At 43.0% G+C, this 25,586-nt stretch overlaps 1 protein-coding gene across 1 annotated transcript; it reads left to right on the forward strand.

Annotated features, from left to right (window-relative positions):
* Positions 1–387: 387 nt before the first annotated feature.
* On the forward strand, positions 388–11,899 carry rpl19 (ribosomal protein L19). The gene is made up of 6 exons (XM_043674853.1): positions 388–411; positions 3,681–3,787; positions 4,935–5,057; positions 7,234–7,354; positions 10,634–10,744; positions 11,724–11,899. Exons 1-6 carry the CDS (start codon positions 407–409, stop codon positions 11,845–11,847), a joined length of 591 nt encoding a protein of 196 aa, XP_043530788.1. The 5' UTR covers positions 388–406; the 3' UTR covers positions 11,848–11,899.
* Positions 11,900–25,586: the final 13,687 nt, after the last annotated feature.

The raw sequence follows: 25,586 nt of genomic DNA on the forward strand, positions 1-25,586 counted from the left end.
GCCAGAAGATGCTAAAGCCATTCAGACATGCAGAGAGTGAACTGGGGCATCAGTAAGGATCACGTGTCTGACATGTAACCAACATACCCTCCACTCACCGACGTCATCACGTTAAGCGTAAAACTGGGTCTGGAAGGTACCATATCCAGCCATGGGGTGTTCTGAAAGACTGTGTTGAGGATTTAAGCAGTCAACCGGCAAAAGGAATCTAATGAGTAAACTATTGATTTTATAATTACAGTTTCTTATCCATGTCATGCTGATGTTTGGTTAGGGGCTCCCGCAGTGAAGTGGCTGTGGTGGATGAGGTGTATTTCCCCCCTTCCTGGCGATTTTGGTTTCTCCCGCCGGCTGGCTATGAGGCGCGGGTAGTGCGCATGCTCGATCTTTCTACCGCGGAGCCGCCATGAGGTGAGAGCGGGAGGCCCGGGGAGACGGAGAGAGAGAGACCGGGGATCGCGGGCAGAGAGAGACCGGGGAGGGCGCTGGGCCTGCACAGGGCCGGCCGCTAGCCACTCCATCGTGAAATGGGGGGCGTTGAGGAGAGCGAGGCCTAGGCCCCCGGGCCCGGAGCCTGGGGCCTAGGCATGGCCACAGCCTCGGGCTGGAGTGAGGGCCCTGAGCGCGGGGCTCGGGCCCTCTTGCTTGTGGGGGGTGGGGAGATGCTCTTCCCGTGGTCCTGTAGCCCTTTAATGAAGCGAATGTTCGGCCCGTAGGTCCCGTGCTGGCTCATCGCATTGTTTTCTCTCCTGTTCCCCTTTCTCTGGTGAATCTGTTTGACAGGATAGTACAGGAACAGGCCCTTCGGCCCATCGTGTCTATACCGACCATGATGTCATTCTAAACAGATCCCACCTACCTTCATGTCCCCCTTCCCTCCTAGTTCCTGTGTCTGTCTAAATGCTGCTGTCCCCTGTGCTTTTATCATCTCCCAAGGAGGCAAGTTCCAGGCACTTATCACCCCCTCTCAAGTAAACAACTTTACTTGTACACCTCCTTTAACCTTTTTTCCTTTCGCACCTTACAACTATGGCCCCTTGTATTTGACATTTCCACCCTGGTAAAAAGACAATAGCTGCTACACCCATTATCTCTCAGTTTTCTATATCAGGTTGCCCTTGATTTTAAAAAAAAGCATTTAAAGGCCAAGGAGATGGTTGCTCTGACCAGACTTTCATCTGTTGTCACTAATGTGGAGGATAACTTTAGTTGTTGTAATAATGTGGACAGATTAACCTCACTGATTAACCACTCATACTACTCACAGTAAAATGCTATGAACATATGTTAAGGTCTGGTACCTTCCAAACATGTTTCAGGTTATCTCCACCTCCTTATGTTCAGTTTAACAAATGTAACTCTAATCTCTTTCTCAACCCCATCATCCTGATTTTAGTTAAAACATTGCAAACCCCGTCATTGCATGCGCAATAATAGGAAATCTGAATTAGAAACTGCTGAAGGTATTCAGTACCTGGGAGAGAGAAACTGTGTTTCAGGTTAATGATCTCTCATTAAATGTCTTCAGTGGGTTACAGATTTACTGATGGCTTTGCTACAATTATTTTATGCTTTCAAAGCTTTTACAATTTAAAGCGTGTAAAGCTATCCTCTCTGCATGAGGAAAGAAATCCCAGTGGCTTGCATCTTTATGTAACTGCAGTCCTGTGTTCTTGCTGTTCTGCTATTTTCTGCACCATCAGTCAGATCTTGGCGATTCTTCTTGTAGTGTGGTATCCAAGATTGTGCACAATGTCAGCCCAGTGCATATTGAAGTAATTAATATGCAATGATTGCTGAAAAGAGACATTTTGCTGAAGTATTTCAGGTCACAGTCATCAGACCAAGTACAGCATTGTCAGCTTTCAAATGGTTCTACTAGTTCATCGGAGGATACACAATGGATGCTGTTTAAATGGAGGGCCAACTTCAATTTTGACAAGGAATTGCTACTGGGGAAGCAATGGCGAGCTGTTAGCTCCTCGTTATTTGAATAAAGTTATACAGCTTGAACCATGTTTCTTTTCTCACTAACATGTATTGGCAGTAATATTGAGATTTTAATCTGGATGGTCTTTGTTTTCTACAAACCTCCAAACTGTTCAAAGGGATTCAATACTTTTGTTCCAGTGAGAATCACGCACTGCCTTAGAATATCCTATAGCCAGTTGATGTCATTAACTCTGGTAGCATGGATAAGCATAACATGCAAGCACCAGGATTATGGCTACAGAAGCACTCCTCTGTCCTCTAAACCAAATCGTGCCGTTGGTGGCAGGGGTTTGATTCTTGCTTTACTTTTCCAAGGGGCTGTCACCCTAATTGCTTTTCAAAACTGAAAATAAGTTGAGGGATCCTGCATGAATTGTTCATTTCTGACTGACAATTGCTGACTCCTTTATCACCTGCAACTCTGGGGTGACCATTTCTTGAGATGTGTTTGACAAAAATCTTATGGCATTTACTGCATATTAGATTACCATTCTGGAGTTTTCATGGAGAGCTGGCTGCTTTTGGAAGGGGACCCGAGTGCACTGTCCATGGTAGTCAGTCTTCTGACTGCTGAGATGATTGACACTTAAAAGTTCCTTGCAGGTTGTTCTGCTCTAATGCGACAGTTGTGATCCTCTGCAACCTCGCGCTGTAGGAAATTGTGCTGTCGAAGATCACCAATAGAAAATCACCACACCGTTCAGCAGAAAGTTTGAGTTATCCAAACAATATCCACAATCTGTTAATTGCATTATGGCCAATTCATGCTGATGAAATGTGCGATATAACAGAACGACCTGTGTACACAATTTTCTGTGCTAAGACATTGAGACTCTAACTTGTAAAATTCTTACTAGTGAGATGCATAAATAACATGAAATTAACCTTGACATTGGAAATGATATTACTTAATGTGAAACATAAGCTGTTTTTGTAATGTAATAAAATTAAAACATTGGCTTGAATTTTCTTTTCATGTTTCTGCCTTTGAGCTCTGACTCTTATTTGTCTACTCTGTGACCCTGCCTTCTGTTCTATTGCCTTTTCCAACATCCTCTTGGTCTTGTGCTGTCTTTATAAAACCAAAGATTGAGCATACTTCAAATGATGTTTGAAACTTATTCTGCCACTTCCAAATGGCATTGATATCCCATTTTATACAATTTTAAATAATTACTTCATTTCAGTTGTGTCGGATCTTACTGTACACAAGCGGCCCTTCAGTCCATCAAGTCAGTTCTGTCAAAAACACATTATACTAGTCCCCCTTTCCAGAACTAAACCCAGTGCCTTAAATGTTATGTCATTTCACGTGTACCTTCAATTCCTTTTAAAGTTGTATGGTTCCCCCCCCCCCCCCTCAATTACACTCCCAGACAGTGCACTCTCAACTTCCAACACCCTTTTGCTTTTTTATTAAAAGAACAGCATTCCTTAAAATCCCCCTCAAAGTCCTGCTGTTCATTTCAAAAGTGCAGCCCCTTGTTGGCATTTAGTTTGCTATTTAGTGTTTGGGCGCTCAGGGATCGGTTTAATTTATGACAATGGGATGGATTATAATTTAATAGTATTGCCATAGCCTGGAACTCACTGCTATTTTAAAATATGCTACATCATTTGCCTAGGGAACGATGCTTAATCAGTGTTTAGAAATCTAAGAAGAAGTTGATTTTATTTTTGATCTGTAGTATGCTCAGGCTTCAGAAGAGGCTTGCCTCCAGCGTTCTGCGCTGTGGTAAGAAGAAGGTATGGCTGGATCCCAATGAAACAAATGAGATTGCCAACGCCAATTCCCGTAAGTAAGGGTTTTGTCATAACTGAGATCTGATGATGGTTCATGATATTATTGTTGAAAGTTTGGCTTCTTGCTTATGAGGAAACCAGGTTCAGGGAGCTAAAGTCTTAACCTGGTGGCCCTCCTCTGGAGTTTGTGTTGTGGAGGTAAAAGGGTTGGATTTTTCTTGTATTTCTAGCAGTACTGTTTCAAGCAGTTCTCGGGTAGTGCATCATAGTTTGTTCTTTTTTGTGTAATACAATTTGTTTCTTTTTTAAAAGTACATTGGTAGCTTTAAATGGATATGTTTGGTGCTTGACACATTGCATCAATAAAACTCATTTATCAAGTTGGATTTTGTTCTTGAATCTGTCTCATGCAGTCAGCTAGGATCATCATAACAGAGATCTTTACTCAATCGGTTCTCTTAAGAACAGGAATGACCTTGTAACTTTCTATGTGAGGAATAATTGTTGCAAAGAAAGTACAGAGAAAATCACTGCTGAAGTCAGCGCTAAAGGTGCATTGCTTAATTCGGAAAAGCAGGGAGTCCCGGCCTCTTCTCAGTATCTATCCCTTGAGTAATGTCGCTAAAATTGAGCATCAGGAATTTATCTCATTGTGATTGTTTGTCAAAGCAAGGTTAACAATGATTTAGATTTTTAGAAAATGATGTGAAAAGCATTATCTAATCATATTGCTTAAAGGTCTGTCTTATTCTTCTCCTGTGAAATATGGTGATTTGTCTTGTCATAAGTAATGAGCAGGCTACATTATTATTATATAGGACAGATGTCAGAGGTAGTGTCTTTACTCTGAGTAGTAGGGGCATTTTAAATGGCCATTGGATAGACAAATGGATGAGAATGGAATAGTATAGGTTAGATGGGCTTCAGATTGGTTTCGCAAGTCGGCGCAGCATTGAGAGCCGAAGGGCCTGTACTGTGCTATAATGTTCTATGTTCTGTTGATTTGAAGGTTTAATCTGGTTTTGATGATCAGCCTTTTCCAGTTGTAACATGAGAATGGTTTTAACTTGACTGTTGTATTACAATTTGATTCGAGAATCTACATTTTAGATCATTTATTCTGTTAAAACTTGCTTCTCAAGCGTATATTATTGGAACGGTTATTCATGTTTGCGTCAAACTTTCTTCTACCTCTGCAGGTCAACAGATTAGAAAATTGGTTAAAGATGGCCTGATCATCCGCAAGCCAGTGACTGTACACTCACGGGCTCGATGCAGGAAGAATACCCTTGCGCGGAGGAAGGGTCGACACATGGGCATTGGTAACAATAAAATGCTTTTATCTTGACTACAGGGAATAAAAATGTCTTAAGAGTCATAAAGATGCACAGCGTGGAAACAGACCCTTCGTTCCAACCCGTCCATGCCGACCAGATATCCCAACCCAATCTAGTCCCCCTGCCAGCACCCGGCCCATATTCCTCCAAACCCTTCCTATTCATATACCCAACCAAATGCCTCTTAAAAGTTGCAACTTTTACCAGCCTGCGCCACTTCCTCTGGCAGCTCATTCCAACACGTACCACCCTCTGTGTGAAAAAGTTGCCCCTTAGGTCACTTTTATATCTTTCCCCTCTCACCCTAAACCTATGCCCTCTAGTTCTGGACTCCCTGACCCCAGGGAAAAGACTTTGCCTATTTACCCTATCCATGCCCCTCATAATTTTGTAAACCTCTATAAGGTCACCCCTCAGCCTCCGACGCTCCAGGGAAAACAGCCCCAGTTTGTTCAGCCTCTCCCTATTGCTCAAATCCTCCAACCCTGGCAACATCCTTGTAAATCTTTTCTGAACCCTTTCAAGTTTCACTTAAGTTAAGCGATCTGTTTCCTGTACGTCCCCACTCCATGGTTTGGGAAGCTTTAGTGAATGTAGGGTGGATTGTAGCAATTATAGATGGAAGATTTTTAATTTCACAGCGCCATTTGGATTTACAAGTATTAACCAGTGAGTACCCCTTGTGCTGAATGTAACCAGAGGATGTGGTGGAAGCTGGTACAGTTGCAACATTTAACAGGGATTTGGATGGGTGTATGAATAGGAAGGGTTTGGAGGGATATGGGCCGGGTGCTGGCAGGTGGGATAGATTGGGTTGGGATATCTGGTCGGCATGGACGGGTTGAAGGATCTGTTTCCATGCTGTACATCTCTATGATTCTATAACCCTTCTCTTAGTCTGTTTTTCACTTTCCAACGCAAAGTTAGAATAGCAATGTCATACCTGTCTGCTGAATAATCAAGGAGTACGTTTACTTTGGGTTACCCATCACGTTAACTGTCTCGTCAGGGAGCACTCCATTCCAAGGAGGTTATGGGTTCACGTACCATTTGTGTACAAACATCTAGCCTGGCAATGCAGTGCTATATTTGAGAATGATTTGGAAGTGCCTGTGTTGGACTGTGGTGGACAAAGTTTAAAGGTCTCACGACGCCAGGTTATAATCCAGTAGGTTTATTTGGAGGCACTACCTTTCAAAACGCTGCTGCTTAAGGTGGTTGTGGAGCAGAATTATCCGACGCACACTTTATAGCAACTGGATTGCAGTGTCATGGAATGTAATATTAAACACATTTAGCTTGAGTCTTTCATCTTAGAATGACCATGTTAGTTTTGGTTCCTTCGTATATAGATCTCAGAACTTTTTTGGAAGATAGACTCTCAAGATAGCTTTTAACAATGGGTGTCATCTTAGCTCAGGTAATGCATTGAAGGTGTGAAGTTAAAATCTGACTGTCTCCCAATGTTAGATCAGTCTGATTCTATTTCTAAAGTGAGAGAGGGTCTGCATGAGAGTGTGGGTCTGGAGGAGTGAGTGCTTTGGGGCAACACCAATCTGGTGTTATGATTTTTTAAAAATATATATTTGAGAATGTGCTGCATTGTCGCCTTTGGATGAGATGTCAGGACTGTCCCTATAACTCCTTGGGTCAGTATAAAAGATCCCATGGTCCTGTGTCTAAGAGCAGAGTTAATCCTGGTATTTGAGATTTAATTAGTGAATTCACTCTTGCCACGTGAAACTGAGTTCTGACGGTTGCTTTGAGTTGGTGAAATTTAACTTGTTGCCACCAGAGGGTAGTCTTTACCGAAAGTTTGGATTGCAGATGGGATATTTAAAATGTGGCACTGTTTTGAAATGGGCAAATGATGCCTTCTGCTGTCGCTGTTCCAACTCCCATTCTTTTCAAATGCATCAAGATCAATTATTATCCTTTATAGTATCAAATGCAAATTGAGCTGTGGCTTTGCCATTTCTGTGCCCTATACCAGTCTGTGGGTATCTGAAGTAATCACTACAGGTGCCTCCTTTGCAGACTCTGATTTTTGAGTGTCTTCCCCATTTCCTCACATTGTATTATAGGAATCGGCCTTTGAGTTTTTCTCTTTCCAATGTCTGCACCTTTCTTCCCATGAACTTTGTGCTCTGTCACTGATTAGGTAAGCGAAAGGGTACTGCTAATGCCCGCATGCCGGAGAAGCTGGCCTGGATGAGGAGAATGAGAATTCTGAGGCGTCTGCTTCGCAGATACAGGGAGTCTAAGAAGATTGATCGCCACATGTAAGGTTACTTAACAATCAGCCCTCACTGAATCTGAAAGCTTAGGTTTGGTCAGCTTCTGCCTTGCCCACGCTGTTATTTCTAATCTGGAGAGCCACGGTTGCATTCTAGTTGATGGAAAGTCCAGCTTTAAATGCTTTTTAGTCCAGAGCTGCCAGGATCAGTTATGTTTTCCCAGTGTGGCGCCTTGCTGGGTTAACATGCTGAAATCAAACCCTGTTACTGCTGGGGTCATCACAAAAATTGAAGAGTTTATTAAAAATGTGTGAGATTGACCAGTTTGTCTTTTCAGCCCAGATTAACCAAGCACAAGGCAGGCCTCAACTTAACAGGGATTAATATTTATTGCAAAAAATAGATTCTATCGACAGGTAACTGACTATGAATTGTCAGCATATAACTTGAGTTAAAACTCTTTATATAGCCTCCTTTGTATAACTCCCACTCCATATTCATATAGACAGGTTAAAAATAAGCTTGCTGTCCTGGCTGGAGGGAAAACCAGGAAAGTAGTTCAATCATACCTATCCCCAAAATTTGAAATTATTCTTTCGGCTTGCCAGGATTTGAGGACATCAGGAACCTAATTTCACTGATCTCTACCCCGAGCAAACTTCTCTTCAAACTTTACAAAGCTTTGATTTGTGATCTGTAGACTCCTGTAGAGTTGCCTTTTTTCAAATGCGCCGCTTAAGTGCTCCATTGTTTGCTCAGTGCATCTTTAGGTGATTAAGTATTAGTGATGAACTAAATTATGCTTACTTTTTTTACACCCACACCCTCCACCTCCTCAGTGACTTTCATTTCCTCGGCCTCCATTGCCTCATCTTCACCATGGACATCCAGTCCCTCTACAAATCTAGCCGCCATGTTGAAGGCCTCCAAGCCCTCCATTTCTTTCCTTCTGCCGACCCAACCCGTACCCTTCCACCGACACTCTCACTTGATTGGTGGAACTGGTCCTCACCCTCAACAACTCCTTCCAATCCTCCCACTTCCTTCAGACCAAAGAGGTAGCCGTAGGCCTCAGCTATGCCTGCCTCTTCATAGGATATGTGGAACAGCCCATCTTCTGCATTTAGATCACTTAGTGTCGAAACAGGCCTTTCGGCCCAACAAGTCCACACCGACCCCCCAAAGAGCAACCCACCCAGACCCATTCCCCTACATTTAACCCTCCACCTAACATTACGGGCAATTTAGCATGGTCAATTCACCTAACCTGCATATCTTTGGACTGTGGGAGGAAACCCATGCAGACGCTGGGAGAATGTGCAAACTCCACACAGACAGTTGCCTGAGGTGGGAATTGAACGCAGGTCTCCGGCGCTGTGAGGCAGCAGTGTTAACCACTATGCCGCCCCTAACACTGGCCGCATTCCCCACCTTTTCCACCACTGCAGTGATGACTGTATCGACGCCACCTCGTGCACCCACATGGAGGGTGACCAGTTCATCAACTTTACAAATGCCTTCTGTGGGAGAAAATACGGGTCGCGGCCTCCTCATGACATGGTCATAAAACAGACATCCTGATCTTAGTCACATGGGCCATATTTGACACCTCACTCCCATTCCTGGACCCCTCTGTCCCTATCTTCAGCGACCGACTCAACACGGACATCTCTTTCAAACCCACCGATTCCCGCAACTACCTTGACGCACCTTTCCCCAACCCTTCCTGTAAAAATGTGATCCCAATTCCTCTGCCTCTGCCATATATGCTCCTGGGAGGAGCAGTTCCACTCCAGGGCATCCAGATAGCTTCCTATTTCAAGGATTGCCATTTCTCCTCCCATGTGATACCCTCCAGTGCATCTCCTCCACTTCCTGCACCTCCGCCCTTGAACTCCTCCCCTCAAACTGCAACAAGGATAGAACTCCCCTCCAGTCCTCACCTTCTGCCCCACTAATCTCATAGCGCATTATCCTCCGTTATTTCTACCACCTACAATCGGAGTCCAGCACCAAAAGCATATGTCCCTCCCCAACCTATCTGTGTTCTGCAGAGACCATTCCCTCTGTGATTCCCTTGTTAGGTCCATCCCCCACCCCACCAACACACACTCCAGACTGGGCACCTACCCTTGCCGCCGCAAGAGGTGTAAATCCTGCACCCACAAGAACACCCCACCCCTCAAACCGTCCAAGGCCCCAAAGGATCTTTTCACATCTGTCAGAGATTTTACTACTCATCCAACCACTGCCCTGTGGCTGACCACTTCAACTCCCACTCCTCCAAGGACATGCAAGCTCTGGGCCACTTCCAACGCCAAATTAAAACTACCCGACAACTGGAGGAAGAATGCCTCACCTTCCACGTTGGTGCCCTTCAACCACACAGCATCAACATTGACTTCATTAGTTTCCAAATCTCCCCTCCACCCAACCTCATCCCAGATCCAACTTGGCACCACCCTCTTCCTTCTTGCCGTCCCTACTGACCTATCACAATTACTGCCCACCTATCATTTTCCCAGCCACGCCCCCCTCCCCCACAATCCCCTTAATTATTTCTCATACCCCCGCCGCCTCCAACCACAAACGCCCATGTTCCTGACTTATCCCCTAGGAGGTCGATTCTCCTGCTCCTCAGGTGCTGCCTGTCTGGCTGTGCTTTTCCACTGCCACCCTTTGTGTTTTTTTCTTGCAAAGTGTGAGCCCATCCCACTCAGTTGCTGTTTATGCTTTCTGGTGTTCCCAGTTATTCTTGCATAAAACAAAGAACGTATTCCTAGGTTGGCCAGTGTGGCCCTTATTGGCATGCCTTGTGCCTTACCTCGGCCTGAAAAGGCTTCATACTTGTTGTCCAGACCTTAAAGATGGCCACGCACGCCTAGAACTCTAGATGGAATGTGGGTGGTGAAGAAGTTACATGATTAGTTCAGTTCAGTGTCTAGAAGTTCTCTTGATTTGCTGGTGACCCTTGGTGTATGTTTGTAGTTTTAGTACCTTAATGTTTTCTGTGCTGAAGCTAATAATTTGAAAGTCTGGAATCCTTGTTGAATTTCACACTTTAGCTATGATTAGTGTGACAGTAATGTGTTTGATTTCTAAATTTGGTTTTACTCATACATTTTTTAAAAAACACTTCAGCACTGTTTTGACTAGTTCTGTTCCTTAATTTATTCTCGAAAGTTGTTTTGCACAAACCTTGTTCATTTCGGATTGCTGTGTTATAAAATGCAGTGTCAGTTGTGTGTCCTTCAGCCTATTTTGGGTTCTGATGCCATTGCTGTGAAGAGAGCGTTCTATAGTTTTTATATTGTGCCCGTGCAGGTACCACAGTCTGTATCTGAAGGTGAAGGGTAATGTGTTCAAGAATAAACGCATCTTGATGGAGCACATTCACAAGCTGAAGGCAGACAAAGCTCGCAAGAAGTTATTGGCGTAAGTACTTTGCAGAAATCACTTTATAATTGAGACTGCAGTGTGGAGTTCAACTTGGGGTAGAATAGTGGTGTACTCTTAACTGATGCAGCTGGCTATTTTCTAACTGGAGACTTAAACATCAGTGCAACATTCTATAATTATGATCTATGATTGTATGCTATTCTAAACAACCTATCCAAGCTGACCTGGGCTGCGGGAACATAAAGATATAAATGGACTGCAACCTGGAGTTGTGGTCAAAGGATGGGAGGAGTCCCATATTCTTAATGGTGACCATAACACTGCTGAACTGTGCCACTCTAGATGTGTAGTAAGGTGGTTGATTCTTAACTGCTCCCTGTAGTGGCCTTTGAAGTCACTTGGTTGTACACAAGAGAGCTGACTAGTACCTTCACAAGGGCAGTTAGAGATGGGTAAGAAACACTAGAAAAATTTCACTTTCCAAATGAAGTTCACATCCTGTGAATGAATCGAAGGCGAACAATTAGATGTCCTGTTTATAAAGTCAATGCCTGCTATGATAGAGTTAAAAATCTCACATAAAACAGGTTATTATCCAGCAGGTTTACAGTGGAACCTTGATTATCCAAATGACACAGGTGGGGTGTATTGCGTTTGGTTAATTGAATGCAGGATAACACAGTTTAGCCAAACATCGTGACCTTGCAATCTTGCCGGATAATCTGAAATTCGGATAATCGAGGTTCCTCTGTATTTGGGAGTACAGGCTTCCGGAACACTGCTCCTTCGTCAGGTAACTATTGCACCTCTGGCTATCGTACAATGGAACAGCGCTCCCAAACCTTGTGTTTACAAATAAACCTATTGGACTATAACCTGGTAGTGTGATTTTCTTTTAAACTTTATCCACTCTAGTCCAACACCGGCACCTCCACATCATGGCTGCTATGATGTAACCTTTGTAAGAAAAGCTCCAAAGCAAATTGTTGACTGGAGTTTTTTAATTGTGTTACAGTGACCAGGCTGAAGCTCGCAGAACGAGGACCAAGGAAGCTCGTAAACGCCGTGAAGAACGCCTGCAGGCCAAGAAGGAAGAGATCATCAAGACTCTGTCTAAGGAAGAGGAGTCGAAAAAATAAACTCATTCTCTTGTACAGACTGGCAAACAATTAAAGATTGCTCATCATTCTAGCTTGGCTTTGATTTCTTTTGTGCAAATGGAGGAGAAATTATTTTGGAGTTCAGTTGTAGAGTTTGGGCAACCGAAGTGTTGGAAGTAATGAAATTTTGGTTCTGATATTGCGAGTGGAGATGGGCAGATCTTTGACTGGGAACTTGAGGATCATGGGAGGATTTGAGCTATAAAGAGAGGCTGAAGAGGCTGGGGCTGTTTTCCCTGGAGCGTTGGAGGCTGAGGGGTGACCTTATAGAGGTTTACAAAATTGAGGGGCATGGATAGGGTAAATAGACAAAAGTCTCTTCCCTGGGTTTGGGGAGTCCAGAACCAGAGGGCATAGGTTTAGGGTGAGAGGGGAAAGATATATAAAAGAGACCTAAGGGGCAACTTTTTTTACACAGAGCGTGGTACGTGTATGGAATGAGATGCCAGAGAATGTGGTGGAGGCTGGTACAATTGCAACATTTAAGAGGCATTTGGAGGGGTATATGAATAGGGAGGGTTATGGGCCGGGTGCTGGCAGGTGGGACTAGATTGAGTTGGGATATCTGGTCGGCGTGGACGGGTTGGACCGTATCTCTCTGATTCTGAGGTGGTAAGCAGCAAAGTGGAGCTAAGGCCATAATCGGATCAGTCATGATCTTTTAGAACGGCAGAGCAGGCCATAGGGGTTGCATGTGTACTCCTGACCCAATTAGAACTTTGCAAGTCTATTAATGATGTGTAGAAGATGTTTGGATTCAATCAATCTAGGTAAAAATCTGAAGAAATGGCCTTAAAGAAGAATCTAAATTCAGTTGACCCAGTTATTTTCTCAAGCATGTTTGTTCATGTTTACTTAAAAATAGAAATGGGAATAGGTCTCTTATCTAGCAATTCATTCTCTTTTTATTTCCTTGAGGGATAAGTTTGAGTAACATTGAAACGTTTGAGGTTTAGAAGCTAATTGTTCAGATGAGATCAGTATCAAAGGCAAGTCTTGACAGAACCTGATGGTAGTAAAACTTCTGGATGTAGGTTTGCTCGCTGAGCTGGAAGGTTCATTTTCAGATGTTTCGTCACCATAGTAGGTAACATCAGTGAGCCTCTGGATGAAGGACTGGTGGCATGGCCTGCTTTATATTTGTGTTTAGGTTTCCTTGGGTTGGTGGTGTCATTTCCTTTTTTTTTCCCCTTGGAGGGGGGAGGTGGTAAATGGGATCCAAGTCAATGTGTTTGTTGATAGAGTTCTGGTTGGAATGCCATGCTTCTAAGAAATCTTGTGCATGATTCTGTTTGGTTCGTCCTAGGATGGATGTGTTGTCCCAATTGAAATGGTGTCCTTCTTCATCTGAATGTAAGGATACTAGTGAGAGTGGGTCATGGCTTTTTGTGGCTAGTTGATGTTTATGTATCCTGGTGGCTAAGTTTCTGCCTGTTTGTCCAATGTTCTGTTTGTTACAATTCTTGCACGGTATTTTGTAAATGACATTAGTTTTGCTTGTTGCCTGTGTAGGGTCTTTCAAATTCATTAACTGCTGTTTTTGTGTGTTGGTGGGTTTGTGGGCTACCATAATGCCAAGGGATCTGAGTAGTCTGGCAGACCTTTCCAAGATGTCTTTGTTGTAGGAGAGAGTGGCTCGGGTTTCTGGATCTTGGGGTTAGTCGCTGAGAAATTGGCAGACTGTGTTCATTGAGTACCCGTTCTCCTTGAATACCCGTACTCCCTGTATATGAGAGTTTCCTCTGCTCTGCGTAGCTCCTGTGCTGCAGTGTGTGGTGGCTCGTTGAAATAATTTTCTAATGCAGCTTTGTGGACGTAGGGATGATTGCTTCTGTAGTTCAGTATTTGATCAGTATGTGTTTTCCTGTAGATACTGGTTTGAAGTTCCCCATTGGCTGTTTGCTCTACTGTGACATCTAGGAATGGCAGTTTGCTGTTGTTTTCCTTCTCTAGTGAATTTTATGCCAGTGAGGGTATTGAAGGTTTCCTCTAATTTGTTTAGTTATGACAAAGGTGTCATCCACATAGCAGACCCAAAGTTTGGGTTGGATGGTAGGCAGAGCATTACCGCCTCTGCTTAGAACCCTGACATTGGAGATTCCATTGATGTTCTGTTGGTTTGTCTGTAGGTTTTGTTGTTGAAGGTGATGTGGGTGGTAAGACATAGGTCTACTAGCTTGACGATATTGTCCTTGCTGATGAAGTTGGTGTTTGGTGCATGTATCTTTGGTTTTTCTAATAATGTAGTCAGTGTTTCCTTAGCCAGGATGATGTTGTTTGATGTGAACAGGGCTGTTACGTCAAAGGCCACCATTATTTCATCCTCTTATATCTTTGTGTCTTTGGTCTTCAGGAATTCTTGGGTGGAGCAGATGGAGTGGCGAGAGTCTTCTACTAAGTTCATGTAATGACTAGTACCCTCCTACCCACAGAATGGCTCAAGCCCTCCAGCAGGCAAGGCAGGCCATACAGGAGATCAACACTGAGTTAGTTGCAATTGGGAATGTGGTGCTGCCGGATCAAATGGCCCTCGACTATTCCTTAGCTAAGGAAGTGGTTGCATACACTACAATAAGTAAAAACCATTGGACCTATATACCAGACAATTCTGAGAACATATCTGACCTTGCCATTCGTATTCAGGCTCAGGCAGTACACTTGAAAAATTGGCCAAATCCCAAGATGGCCCCCTGGTTTTGGGGTGCCCGATAGACTGGGAAATTTGGGAAGCTCAGTGGGATTATCGGGGTGCTGTTCCTGATAGTGGATGGCTTTGGCCCTGATAGGGTGCATTAGAGCCCTTTGCACCAGTTGTGAAAAAATGCTATGGCCTGCACCATGGTCCAATGGGTGATCATAGCAGAAGATGGCAATCTAGAATTCCAAAGACTGGCACAGATTGACCTCTAAGGTTGTCCTTTCAGGACAAAAAGGGAGGAGTGTGGAAGGATTCAAAAAATGAACCAGAGCATAAAAGTAGGTCACCTCAGCTATTCGAGAGTGGGGACAGTAAAATCTGCAACGAAGCAAGGTAGGGGTAATCAGACCCGGTTCCACTTGCACAAAGGAAAATGGAGCAAGCACTTATGAGTTAAGAGAGCTGGCTACAACTTTTCTGAATTAAATGAGGAAACAAGAAACTAAACCACATTCAGCCTGTGCTGCAGAAATTTGAGGTAAATGATCTAAGTGCCCTGTATCCAAAGCACAAGGTGCTTGGTCTATTATGACTTGAAAGTCAGTATGTAATTGGTCAATATGAAGAAACTGATATGATTGACATGGATTTCTGTGTAAAAACATGATTGTAACTGCTGGAAGGGAGACTCCGGACAAGGCTGACTGTTGTTCCTTTAAGGTTGAGTCCCTTGCATTGCAAGTAATAAAGACGGAGTGTGTGTCTGAAACAAGACTACTACCGTCTGTATGCTTTCCTCAACAGAAGTTTTGGTTACTAGAGATTACAGATGTCAGGTTATTTTGTAGTGCCCTCTTAAAAAGGCACTACAAGATAGCTCACTGCTACTTCCAGGGCAATTTAAGATGGGCAATAGATGTTGGCCCAATGCTTGTATCCTATGAGCAGGAGAAAGATCTGGAGGGTCAAATTCTGTGCATGAAGTATTTGTAAGCAATGTAAATCTTCCCCAATATATTCATCTGAAAATGGGGAGCTGGGAAAAGCATCTGAAGCCTCACTATATCCTCTCATTTGAAAATACCTCCTCCCCGTCCTTTGCTGTTATCTCTGACAATAAACTAAATACCTTTATCTCACCTGACAAGTCCTGTCTCTGGGTTTGAGCTCTGCAGCCTCTGTGTTTGCTGTTGTGACCTTGATGCTTCTATAATGTACCATTCTCTTTCCTTACTTCCTTGGCGGGTGGGTGCCACTGCCAAGGTCAGTGATTGTTGCCCGTCCTTCATTGCCCGAACTGCATTGCAGTGTCTCGAGACTTACATGTCCAAGGTGAGACAGCAGATTTCCTTCCCTAAAGAGCACTGAGGAGACAGATGAGTTTTCACAATGATCGATGAGAGCTATTGTGATTAATGACTGTTACGAAGCTGAGCTTTGTATTTCAGGTTTATTGATTGAATTTAAGTTCCACTTGCTGCCCTGTCCCCACAGAATTATGGATTCTGGCCTCTGGATTCTTAGTCTAGCGATATTATCACTATCCCACCACACCTAGCCTCTATCCCATCAAATGTATAAGCTTTTATTCACACCTGCCTTAGTCTGTTGGCTTTACTCAGGATATCAATGATCTAGCAACAAGATATGCCCATTATTCTTTATTGAAACAAAGCGCCTGAGAAAAATACTGCAAAATAAACTTACCCATGTAATGCTAACAGTCACAAGTGAATCAGTTTGTGTGGAGATCAGAGTGAAACAGGTGATCAGCTTGCTCCATTTCAAACCTCCAGTTCATCCCTTCTGAGCTAGCTGACTGCCAGGAATCGAGCTGTCTTATACCTCATGTTCCATGTGGATTATGAACGTTCCAGCTCGGATACTGTCCAGTCTCCAGCAAGTGATTTGTCTGACCACCTGCAGACATCACAAATGTCACCAGGGCTGATTTGATTCACTGCACATTCAGACTTGCTACGTGGAAAGAGGCTTTATCGCTTTCTCTTATTGAACTTTGACCTCAGCTTTGGCTTACTCCTGCTGCTCAAACAAGCTATTGTAGCTTTGGTAGCAGGGTGGCACAGTGGTTAGCACTGCTGCCTCACAGCGCCAGAGACCAAGGTTCAATTCCCACCTCAGGCGACTGTGTGGAGTTTGCACATTCTCCTCGTGTCTGCGTGGGTTTCCTCCGGGTGCTCCAGTTTCCTCCCACAGTCCAAAAACGTGCAGGTTAGGTGAATTGACCATGCTAAATTGCCCGTAGTGTTAGGTGAAGGGGTAAATGCAGGGTGGACTTGTTGGGCCGAAGGGCCTGTTTCCACACTGTAAGTAATCTAATCTAGTCCACACAGCACAATTCCATGGCAATTATAAGTTTAAGTGATAAATAGTCCACTTTATCACATCTGATGTCTGTTTTTAAACAAGACTCCAGGCTGTCAGAGTTACTGTGACAATTAGTCCATTACTGTTGCGTTATAAGGGCTTTTGGCCGAAACGTTGATTTTTCCAGCTCCTTGGACGCTGCCTGACCTGTTGTGCTTTTCCAGCACCACTAATCTTGACTGATCTCCAGCATCTGCAGTCCTCACTTTCACCCTGCTGTGTTAAAGACTGAGTCTAAATACACACACATTCCTTCAACAAAACATAGAAATACATTTAAACCAATTACCTTTCTAATCATTAGCTCACTATGAGGCATTGTATGGTTTTCTTTTCATTCATTTCATTTGGCTCGCCCAGGAAAATTTGCGTTAATATCTACAAATGAATTTCATCCACTGATGTATGGTGCAAATGGTCCTATGTTGGGTATTCGTTAAAGAAAATCTGATTAGTTTTAATTTATTATAAATTATTATAAGATTTTAGATTATATTGGCGTTTCTATTTCATGGAGTTTCAAACATAGAATTAACGTGGATGTCAGTAATAATTTGTCAGATGAGCCAGTGAGTTTTTTTTCTAATCTCCTTTTTGTCACAGGGTATAAATCGTTGACTTGAGCATAGGGTACAATTTTGAAAATTGTAGATGATGTGAATCTTGGATTGATGGTGACTGGTAAGGGAAATGAATAGATTTGAGAGAACATAAGAACTAGGAGCAGGAGTAGGCCATCTGGCCCTTCAAGCCCACTCCCCATTCCATAAGATCAGGGCTGATCTTTTCGTGGCCTCAGCTCCATTTACCCACCCTCTCACCCTAACCCTGAATTCCTTTACTGTTCAAAACAATTATCCATCTTAGCCTTAAAAACGTTTACTGAGGAAAGTTCATAACCCTCTGGGTGAAGAAGTTCCTTCTCAATTCAGTCCTAAATCGGTGTCCCCCTCATTCTGAGGCCATGCCCTCTTGTGCTTCTTTCACCTGCCAGTTGAAACATCATCATCTCTACTTCTATCTTATCTATTCCCTTCATAACTTTTTTCGTTTTTATAAAATCCCCTTTAAATTTTCTAAATTCCAATGAATCTAATCCCAGTCTACTCAGTCTCTCCCTCAACCCCCTCCAATCCAGAATTAACCTAGTGAACCCCCTCTGCACCCCCTCCAATGCCAGTACATCCTTTCTCAAGTAGGGGGACCAAATCTGCACACAGAATTGCAGATGTGGCCTCACCAGCACCCTGTACAGCTGCATAACCTCCCTGCTTTTAAGTTCAATCCCTTTAGCAATGAAGGACAAAATTCCATTTGCCTTCTTAATAACCTACTGCACCTGCAGACCAACATTCTGTGATTCACGCACAAGGACACACAGCAGCATTGTGTAATTTCTTATCATTCAAGTCAAAGTCCTTTTTACTGTTAACAAGGTTATGCAGTCCTTGGCTTTTTTTCAGAAAGGTTGTAAATGACACAATTCCAAAATGTCTGGAGGTGAAGGGTTTCAGGGCTAATTTGATAATAGATAACAGATATTGTCTGAGGCAGGAGGCTTTTCAGTTTTAAAAAACACTAGTAAAATGAAAGTGGTTTGGCCACTCTTCCCAGCTCAGCATTTCCCTGGTTTGTTTTTTTTATATAGTAGGGTGAAGAAAGGCTGCTGCATCCACAGAAGCAGGTCCAGGCTGGTCCTCTCTCTCTCTCTGACTTCTCTCCTCTCAGACCCTCTGTTTGATTTTACCTTTCGTGCCAAGGGGTGTCTTTGGGGATTGCTGCAAGTATTTGGATCAGAATCATTAAGTTGGGATGATGTGCTGGGGTTTCAGAGAGGTTAAGCTATTCGGTTTTCTGTTTTCTGTCGTTTGTGTTTCATTCAAAAATCTTGTCAATAAATTCTGTTTTGTTTAAAACTAAGTGGTTTGACCAGCAGCATCTCTCCTGGAATACCCACTTTATACCTGCTTAAAAAAATTAGCAAAGTTAGGGTCTGGGCTACCTTCGTGAAATATTTTGAGGGAGGTCTGGCCTGATCCATAACAACATTTCTTAACATTGTACTCCATCTGCCAGACTTTTGCCCACTCACTTAAACTATTTAAGTCGCTTTGCAAAGTTTCACAGTCCTCTGCACATTTCGCTCTACCACTCATCTTAGTGTCATCCGCAAAGTTTGACACACTACACATGGTCCCCAACTCCAAATCATCTCGGTAAGTTGTGAATAATTGCAGTCCCAACCTGATCCCTAGGCACACCACTAGTCACTGATTGCCAACCAGAAAAGCACTCACTTATTTCCACCCTTTGCTTTCTGTTGCTAATACATTGCCTGTAACACCTTGCATCTTTATTTTATCCTGCAGCCTTTAGCGTGGCATCTTATCAAATGCCTTTTGGAAATCTAGATACGGCACATCTACTGGGTCCCCATTGTCCACCATGTTCGTAATGTCTTCATAGAATTCCAATAGATTACCTAAGCATGACCTGCCCTTCATGAACTCATGCTGCATTTGCCCAACGGGACAATTTCTGTCCAGATGCCTTGTTATTTCTTCCTTGATAGTAGACTCAAGCATTTTTCCCACCGCAGAAGTTAAGCTAACCGGTCTATAATTTCCTATCTTTTGCCAACCTCCTTTTTTAAACAGTTTTGTCACATTTACTGTTTTCCGATCTGCTGGAACTGCTCCAGAGTCCAGTGAACTTTGGAAAATTACCACAAGTACATTTTTGTATTTCTCCTGCTATCTCATTTTGCACCCTCAGATTCATTCCAGGAGACTTGTCTACCCTTAGACAACACTACCTCTTTTGTTTGTTGATAATGATTGTTTCCAGGTCCTCACTTACCTTTGTCTCTTTGTCAATTACTGGCAAGTTATTCATGTCCTCCGCTGTGAAGACTAACACAAAATACCTCTTCAATGCCTCGGCCGATTCCTCATATCCCATTACTAAAACCTCTTCTCATCCTCTAAAGGACCAATGTTCACATTAGCTACTCTATTTTTTGTTTTTTGGTTTTTTTTGCCTTTATATTCTGAGCTAGTGTTTTTGTCATCCTATTTTTCACTATAGCTCTTTTGTGGCTTTCTGTTGACCTTTAAAGCTTTCTCAATCTTCTAGTTTCTCACTGATGTTGGACACTTTGTATGCCTTCTCCTTCAATTTGATAGCCTCCCTTATTTCCTTAGACACCCCTGGTAGATTACCCCTTTTCCTACAGTCCTTCCTTTTCACTGGTATATACTTCTGTGAGCACTTTGGAAAAATTGCTTTTAATGGCCTCCACTATTTGCCAACTGTCCCCTCATAAAGTCTTTGCTTCCAGTCTATTTTAGCTAACTCTTCCCTTGTCCTATTGTAGTCCCCTTGTTTAAGCACAGGACGAAGGTATTGGATTTTATTTTCACACTCTCCATCTGCATTCTAAATTCAAACAGACTGTGATCGCTCCTGCCAAGAGAATCCCTAACTATGACATCATTCATTATTCCTGTCTTATTACACAGGCTCAGATTAAGGATAGCTTGCTCCCTCATCGGTACCATTACATACTGTTCAAACACACTGTCGCAGATACAGTCAATGAACTCCTTCTCAAGGCTACCCTGACCAACCTGGTTTGACCACATGTAAATTAAAATCCCCCATGATAATTGCTGTATCGTTTTTACAGGCATCAGTTATTTCTTTGTTTATTGCCCACCCCGATGTGATATTATTATTTGGTGATGTGGGATCATGTTCAAATAACGATCAAAATCAATGAGATGCGAAAATAGCCTCTTCATTCAGCACAAGTTCGAGGTGACAACAGAATCCCAAAATACAGTTCTTACAAGAGCCCCTTTATACACACTTCTTACATATACTAAAATTCCATTACAATGGTGTTACATTATTTTATTTATACTACACAAAGGTTTGAAGAAGGACTTCAGTCCTGGGAGACAGGAGGTGGGTTAAAACACGTGCTATGTGCTGGCTGTTACTTTGATGGGATTAAAGGTGTCTGTCCGGTTTGTTTGCATAATCAAGAAGTGTTAGCTCTTTTGTCTTTTAAATTAGTAAATGTTTGTAAAAATACTCAGCCTATATGCTCTAAATAAGTTAGAAATCGTAACAAAAGAAAAAAAGATATTAATCTAATTACTGCAGCTGGGTTGTGAGATTTATTTATTATTTGCTGGTATGAGTTTCTTTCATTCATGGAAGTGCTGTTTTGTTAGTTAGTTTCTTAAAGGGACAATGGCCCAATTAAAAGGTATTTAATAGGTACTTACTAACTGGGGAATCTATTCAGGTCCAGGAGATGGTTGGTAAGAGCCGATTAATATTATAATGTTTTGTGGAAACTTGATGGGAATAACGTTGTTCTTTATGCTGAGGTAAAATCTGCTTGTAATGCAGTAGAGTCATAGAGACGTACAGCATGGAAACAGACCCTTCGATCCTAATCGTCCATGCCGAGCAGATATCCCAACCCAATCTAGTCCCACCTGCCAGGACCCGGCCCATACCCCTCCAAATCCTTCCTATTCATATACCCATTCAGATGCCTTTTAAATGTTGGCAATTGTATCAGCCTCCACCACTTCCTCTGGCAGTTCATTCCATACACGTATCACACTCTGCGTGAAACAGTTGCCTCTCAAGTCTCTTTTACATCTTTCTGCTCTCACCCTAAACCTGCATCCTCGAGTTCTAGACTCCCCCACCCCAGGAAAGAGACTTTGCCTATTTACCCTATCCATGCTCCTCATGCTTTTGTAAACCTCTGTAAGGTCACCCCTCAGCCTCCGATGCTCCGGAAAACAGCCCCAGCCTGTTCACCTCTCCCTGTAGCTCAAATTCTCCAACCCTGGCAACATCCTTGTAAATCTTTTCTGAACCCTTTGCAGTAATGTTTTCTTCTTAAAATTTCTAATTTCCACCCAATTGGATTCAACCTTATTCTCCATCAAACCAATATCATCTCTCACCACTGCCCTAATGTTGTCCTGGTGTACACCTACACTTACCTCCCTGTCTGTCCTCCTGAATAGTTTGATACCCCTGGATATTTAATTCCCAGTCAGAACCATCCTGCAACTATGTCTCCGCAATGGCTACTAAATCAGATTCACTTGTGATGATTTGTGCCGTTAACTCATCTACCTTGTTACAAATGCTATGAGCATTCAGGTAAAGTGCTCTTATGTTAGTTTTTGTACCCTCTTTGTGAATTATGAATTTACGGGCAGCATGGTGGTACAGTGGTTAGCACTGCTGCCCCAGAGACCCGGGTTCAATTCCTGCCTCAGGCAACTGTCTGTGTGGAGTTTGCACATTCTCCCCGTGTCTGTGTGGGTTTCCTCTGGGTGCTCTTGTTTCCTCCCACAGCCCAAAAATGTGCAGGTTTGGTGAATTGGCCATGCTAAATTGCCTGCAGTGTTAAGTGAAGGGGTAAATGTAGAGGAATGGGTCTGGGTGGGTTGCTCTTTGGAGGGTCGGTGGGGACTTGTTGGACTGAAGGGCCTGTTTCCACACTGTAAGTAATCTAATTCCAACATCTCCAATAACAATATCTTGTGATTTATCTTTCCTTTTCATATCTTTCACAGTCCGCCATGTGGTTAAAGCCTCCTGCACATGTGCAAACCTGCAGCTTTCCTTTTTATTTACCTTCTGTACTTCCGATTGTTTTCCCCTTCTCTTCCCCCCACTCACTAGTTTAAGGTCTTAGTGACCACCCTAGTTATCATGTGGAGATGCCGGTGTTGGACTGGGGCGGACAAAGTTAAAAATCCACACAACACCAGGTTATACTCCAACAGGCTTTCTTTGAAGGTAGTTGTGGAGCAGGATCATAAGATCCTATTTATCGTTTTCGCTGGATCCAGAATCTGTTCAGGTGGTGACTGTCCCATCAGTACAGATCCCTCCTGTTCCAAAACTGATGCCAATACCCATGAAATGGAACCCATACTTTCCCATACCACTCCCTTAACCACATGCTTACTTCCCAAATTTTCTTATCCCTGAGCCAATTTGCATGTGGCTCGGGCGGTAATCTGGAGATCGTAACCATTGGGGACCCATTCCTAGTGCTTGTTAATCCCCAGACAGGCCCTCCTTCCAGCATTGCCGATGCTGTTTGCCTGATGTCGTCCTTAAATGTCAGAGCTACACCATCTCCTTTTCCTCCCTGTCTGTCCTTCCGAATAGTCTGATACCCCTGGATGTTTAACTCCCAGCTGTGACCATACTGCGTAGGGTGCTGCAAAGGTGGGACACAAAGCACAAATTAATGTAACAAAGTGATACATTTTAACAGGAGAAATAAGGAAAGGCAGTAGAATGTAAATTCTAAAGAGGTACAAGAGCAGAGCCGAGAGAGTTTCAGTGCAAGAACTTGAAGGTGGCAGGGCAGCTTCATAAAGTATTTGGATTCTTGGGCTTTGCAACATATAATTTAGTCTGTAAAAGCCAGGGTGTGATGATAAAACACTAGTTTGGGTCCAGCTGCTGTATTGTCCCAATACTGGGTACCACACTGTGACGGATGTAAAAACTTTCAAAGGGGAAGGGTGTGAATATTTTTGAAAGGCTCTAGATTCTCACTAACCTTTATAGATGCACCATACAAAGTGTTCCAACACTGCTTGGTACGGCAACTGCTCTGCCCAAGATTGTACAAAACTACAGAGAGCTATGGACACAGCCCAACCCATCACACAAGTCAACCTTCCATCTATTGACTCCATCTACCCTTCTTCTTACCTTGGAAATCAGCCAACATCATCAAAGATTACACCCGGTTATAATCTCTTCCAAGTTCTTCCGTTAGGCAGAAGATACAAAAACTTAAAGGTACGTACCAGCAGATCCAAGAACAGCTTCTCCCCTGCTGTTATTAGACCGAAGAATGGACTTCTCAAATTTCAGAACTGAAGTTGACCTTGCAATTTGTGTACCTTCTTTTAGCTATAACTTTGGATTCTTCTCTCTGTTCTATCGCCTTATGATCTTTGTATGGCACGATCTCTCTGTACTGCACGTAAAATAAAACTTTTCACTGTACCCAGGTATGTGACAATAATAACTCAAATCCAATCAGAGGAAATTTACTGGAGTTCAGGAGCAAGGGATTACAGTTACCAGGGGAAAGAGGGAAAACCGATCTGATTTTTCCCAGGGCAGAGAATGTTAATATCCAGAGGCTGATGACTTGAAGATAATTGGAAAAATAACTCACAGAGAAGGTCTACAAAATGAATGCTTCAGATTTGGAATGCACTTCCTGATATATTGATTCAATAGTACTTTTCAAAAGGGAGCTGTATAAATATTTGATAGAGAGAAAATTGCAGAGCTATGGGAAAACAGTCGAGAACATAGGAAGAAGAGTAGGCTATTTAGCCCTTCGAACTTATTCTGCCATCCGATGAGGTCATGGCTAACCTTTTGCCTGACTCCACACACCTGCCTTTGACTCATATCTCTTGATACCTTTGCTTAACAAAAAAAACCACTCAGATTTAAAACAACTGATTCAGAATCCACTGCTATTTGTGGAAGGCAGTTTCAAATTACAACCTTTGTGTGTAGAAGTTCCTCCTAACATCTCTCCTGAATGGTTTGGCTCAAATTCTCAGTACTATGTCCCCCTAGTTTTAGAATTGCCAACGAATGGAAATGATTTATCTTTGTTTACCTTGCTGTGGCTTTAAAATGTATATTTGGTTCCTGTTTCTGTTAGAGACAGATCGGGGGACAGCTGCAAAGCAGTCTATGAGAAGATAAGGATTCCTGAAGAAGGGCTTATGCCCGAAACGTCGATTCTCATGCTCCTTGGATGCTGCCTGACCTGCTGGCGCTTTTCCAGCAACACATTTTTCAGCTCTGATCTCCAGTTTCCAGCAACACATTTTTCAGCTCTGATCTCCAGCATCTGCAGTCCTCACTTTCTCCTATGAGAAGATAAATAAATTGTGAAGCCTTGGGTGTTTTTTTTTTAAAGTTCAATCAATAGAAGCAGCCTGAATAGGTGTGGTCAAGTTCTCACCCACAGAACCAGGCTGTTTAGTTTTAGCTTTCAATAGAAACTGCTGGAATTGTGAAAAGGTGCCACATCTCTCTTTGCTACGGTTGAAAGCTACAGTTTTCTCTCTCACAGAATTGTCTTTTGATGTTCTTTCCTCCTGGATTGGAGAACTGCATGTGAAACAGTCTTTTTTTTTGAATTTCCTTTTTGCCAAGGGTGTGATTTTGAAAACAAAAACAGAAATTGCTGGAAAAGCTCAGCAGGTCAGGCAGCATCTGAGAAGAGAAATGCAAGTTAACGTTTCAGGTCTGGTGACCCTTCCTCAGTTCCTCAGTTAAAATGGAAAGTGGTTGCATATCCTGGCCTCCACCCTGGCACCCTTGCATCTGCTATTGAAAAAGGATCAGCCTTAGAAATGGTCTCATAACCAAGATGTAGCCTTTAGGGAAGGGAAGATGCAGCTATCATCATCCAAGGTGTTGGCACACTATGATCCTAAGTGAGACCTGGTGCTGATATGTGATGCCAGCCCATAAGGTATTAGAGTAATGCTGGCTCACAGATGTCCCAATGGAGGGATTGCCTGATAGTGTATGTGTTCTGGAGCACAAATACATCCAGGTAGAGAAGGAAGGGTGGTCCGCCATCTTTGGA

This window comes from Chiloscyllium plagiosum, chromosome 33 (assembly GCF_004010195.1).
Source record: "Chiloscyllium plagiosum isolate BGI_BamShark_2017 chromosome 33, ASM401019v2, whole genome shotgun sequence".
NCBI lineage: Eukaryota > Metazoa > Chordata > Chondrichthyes > Orectolobiformes > Hemiscylliidae > Chiloscyllium > Chiloscyllium plagiosum.

What these genes read in the sequence shown, in the direction of transcription:
- rpl19 (XM_043674853.1), top strand. An exon ending in GATTGCCAACGCCAATTCCC is followed by an intron (nt 3,788 to 4,934) that starts GTAAGTAAGGGT and finishes CTACCTCTGCAG; the next exon opens with GTCAACAGATTAGAAAATTG. An exon ending in GCTCGCAAGAAGTTATTGGC is followed by an intron (nt 10,745 to 11,723) that starts GTAAGTACTTTG and finishes ATTGTGTTACAG; the next exon opens with TGACCAGGCTGAAGCTCGCA.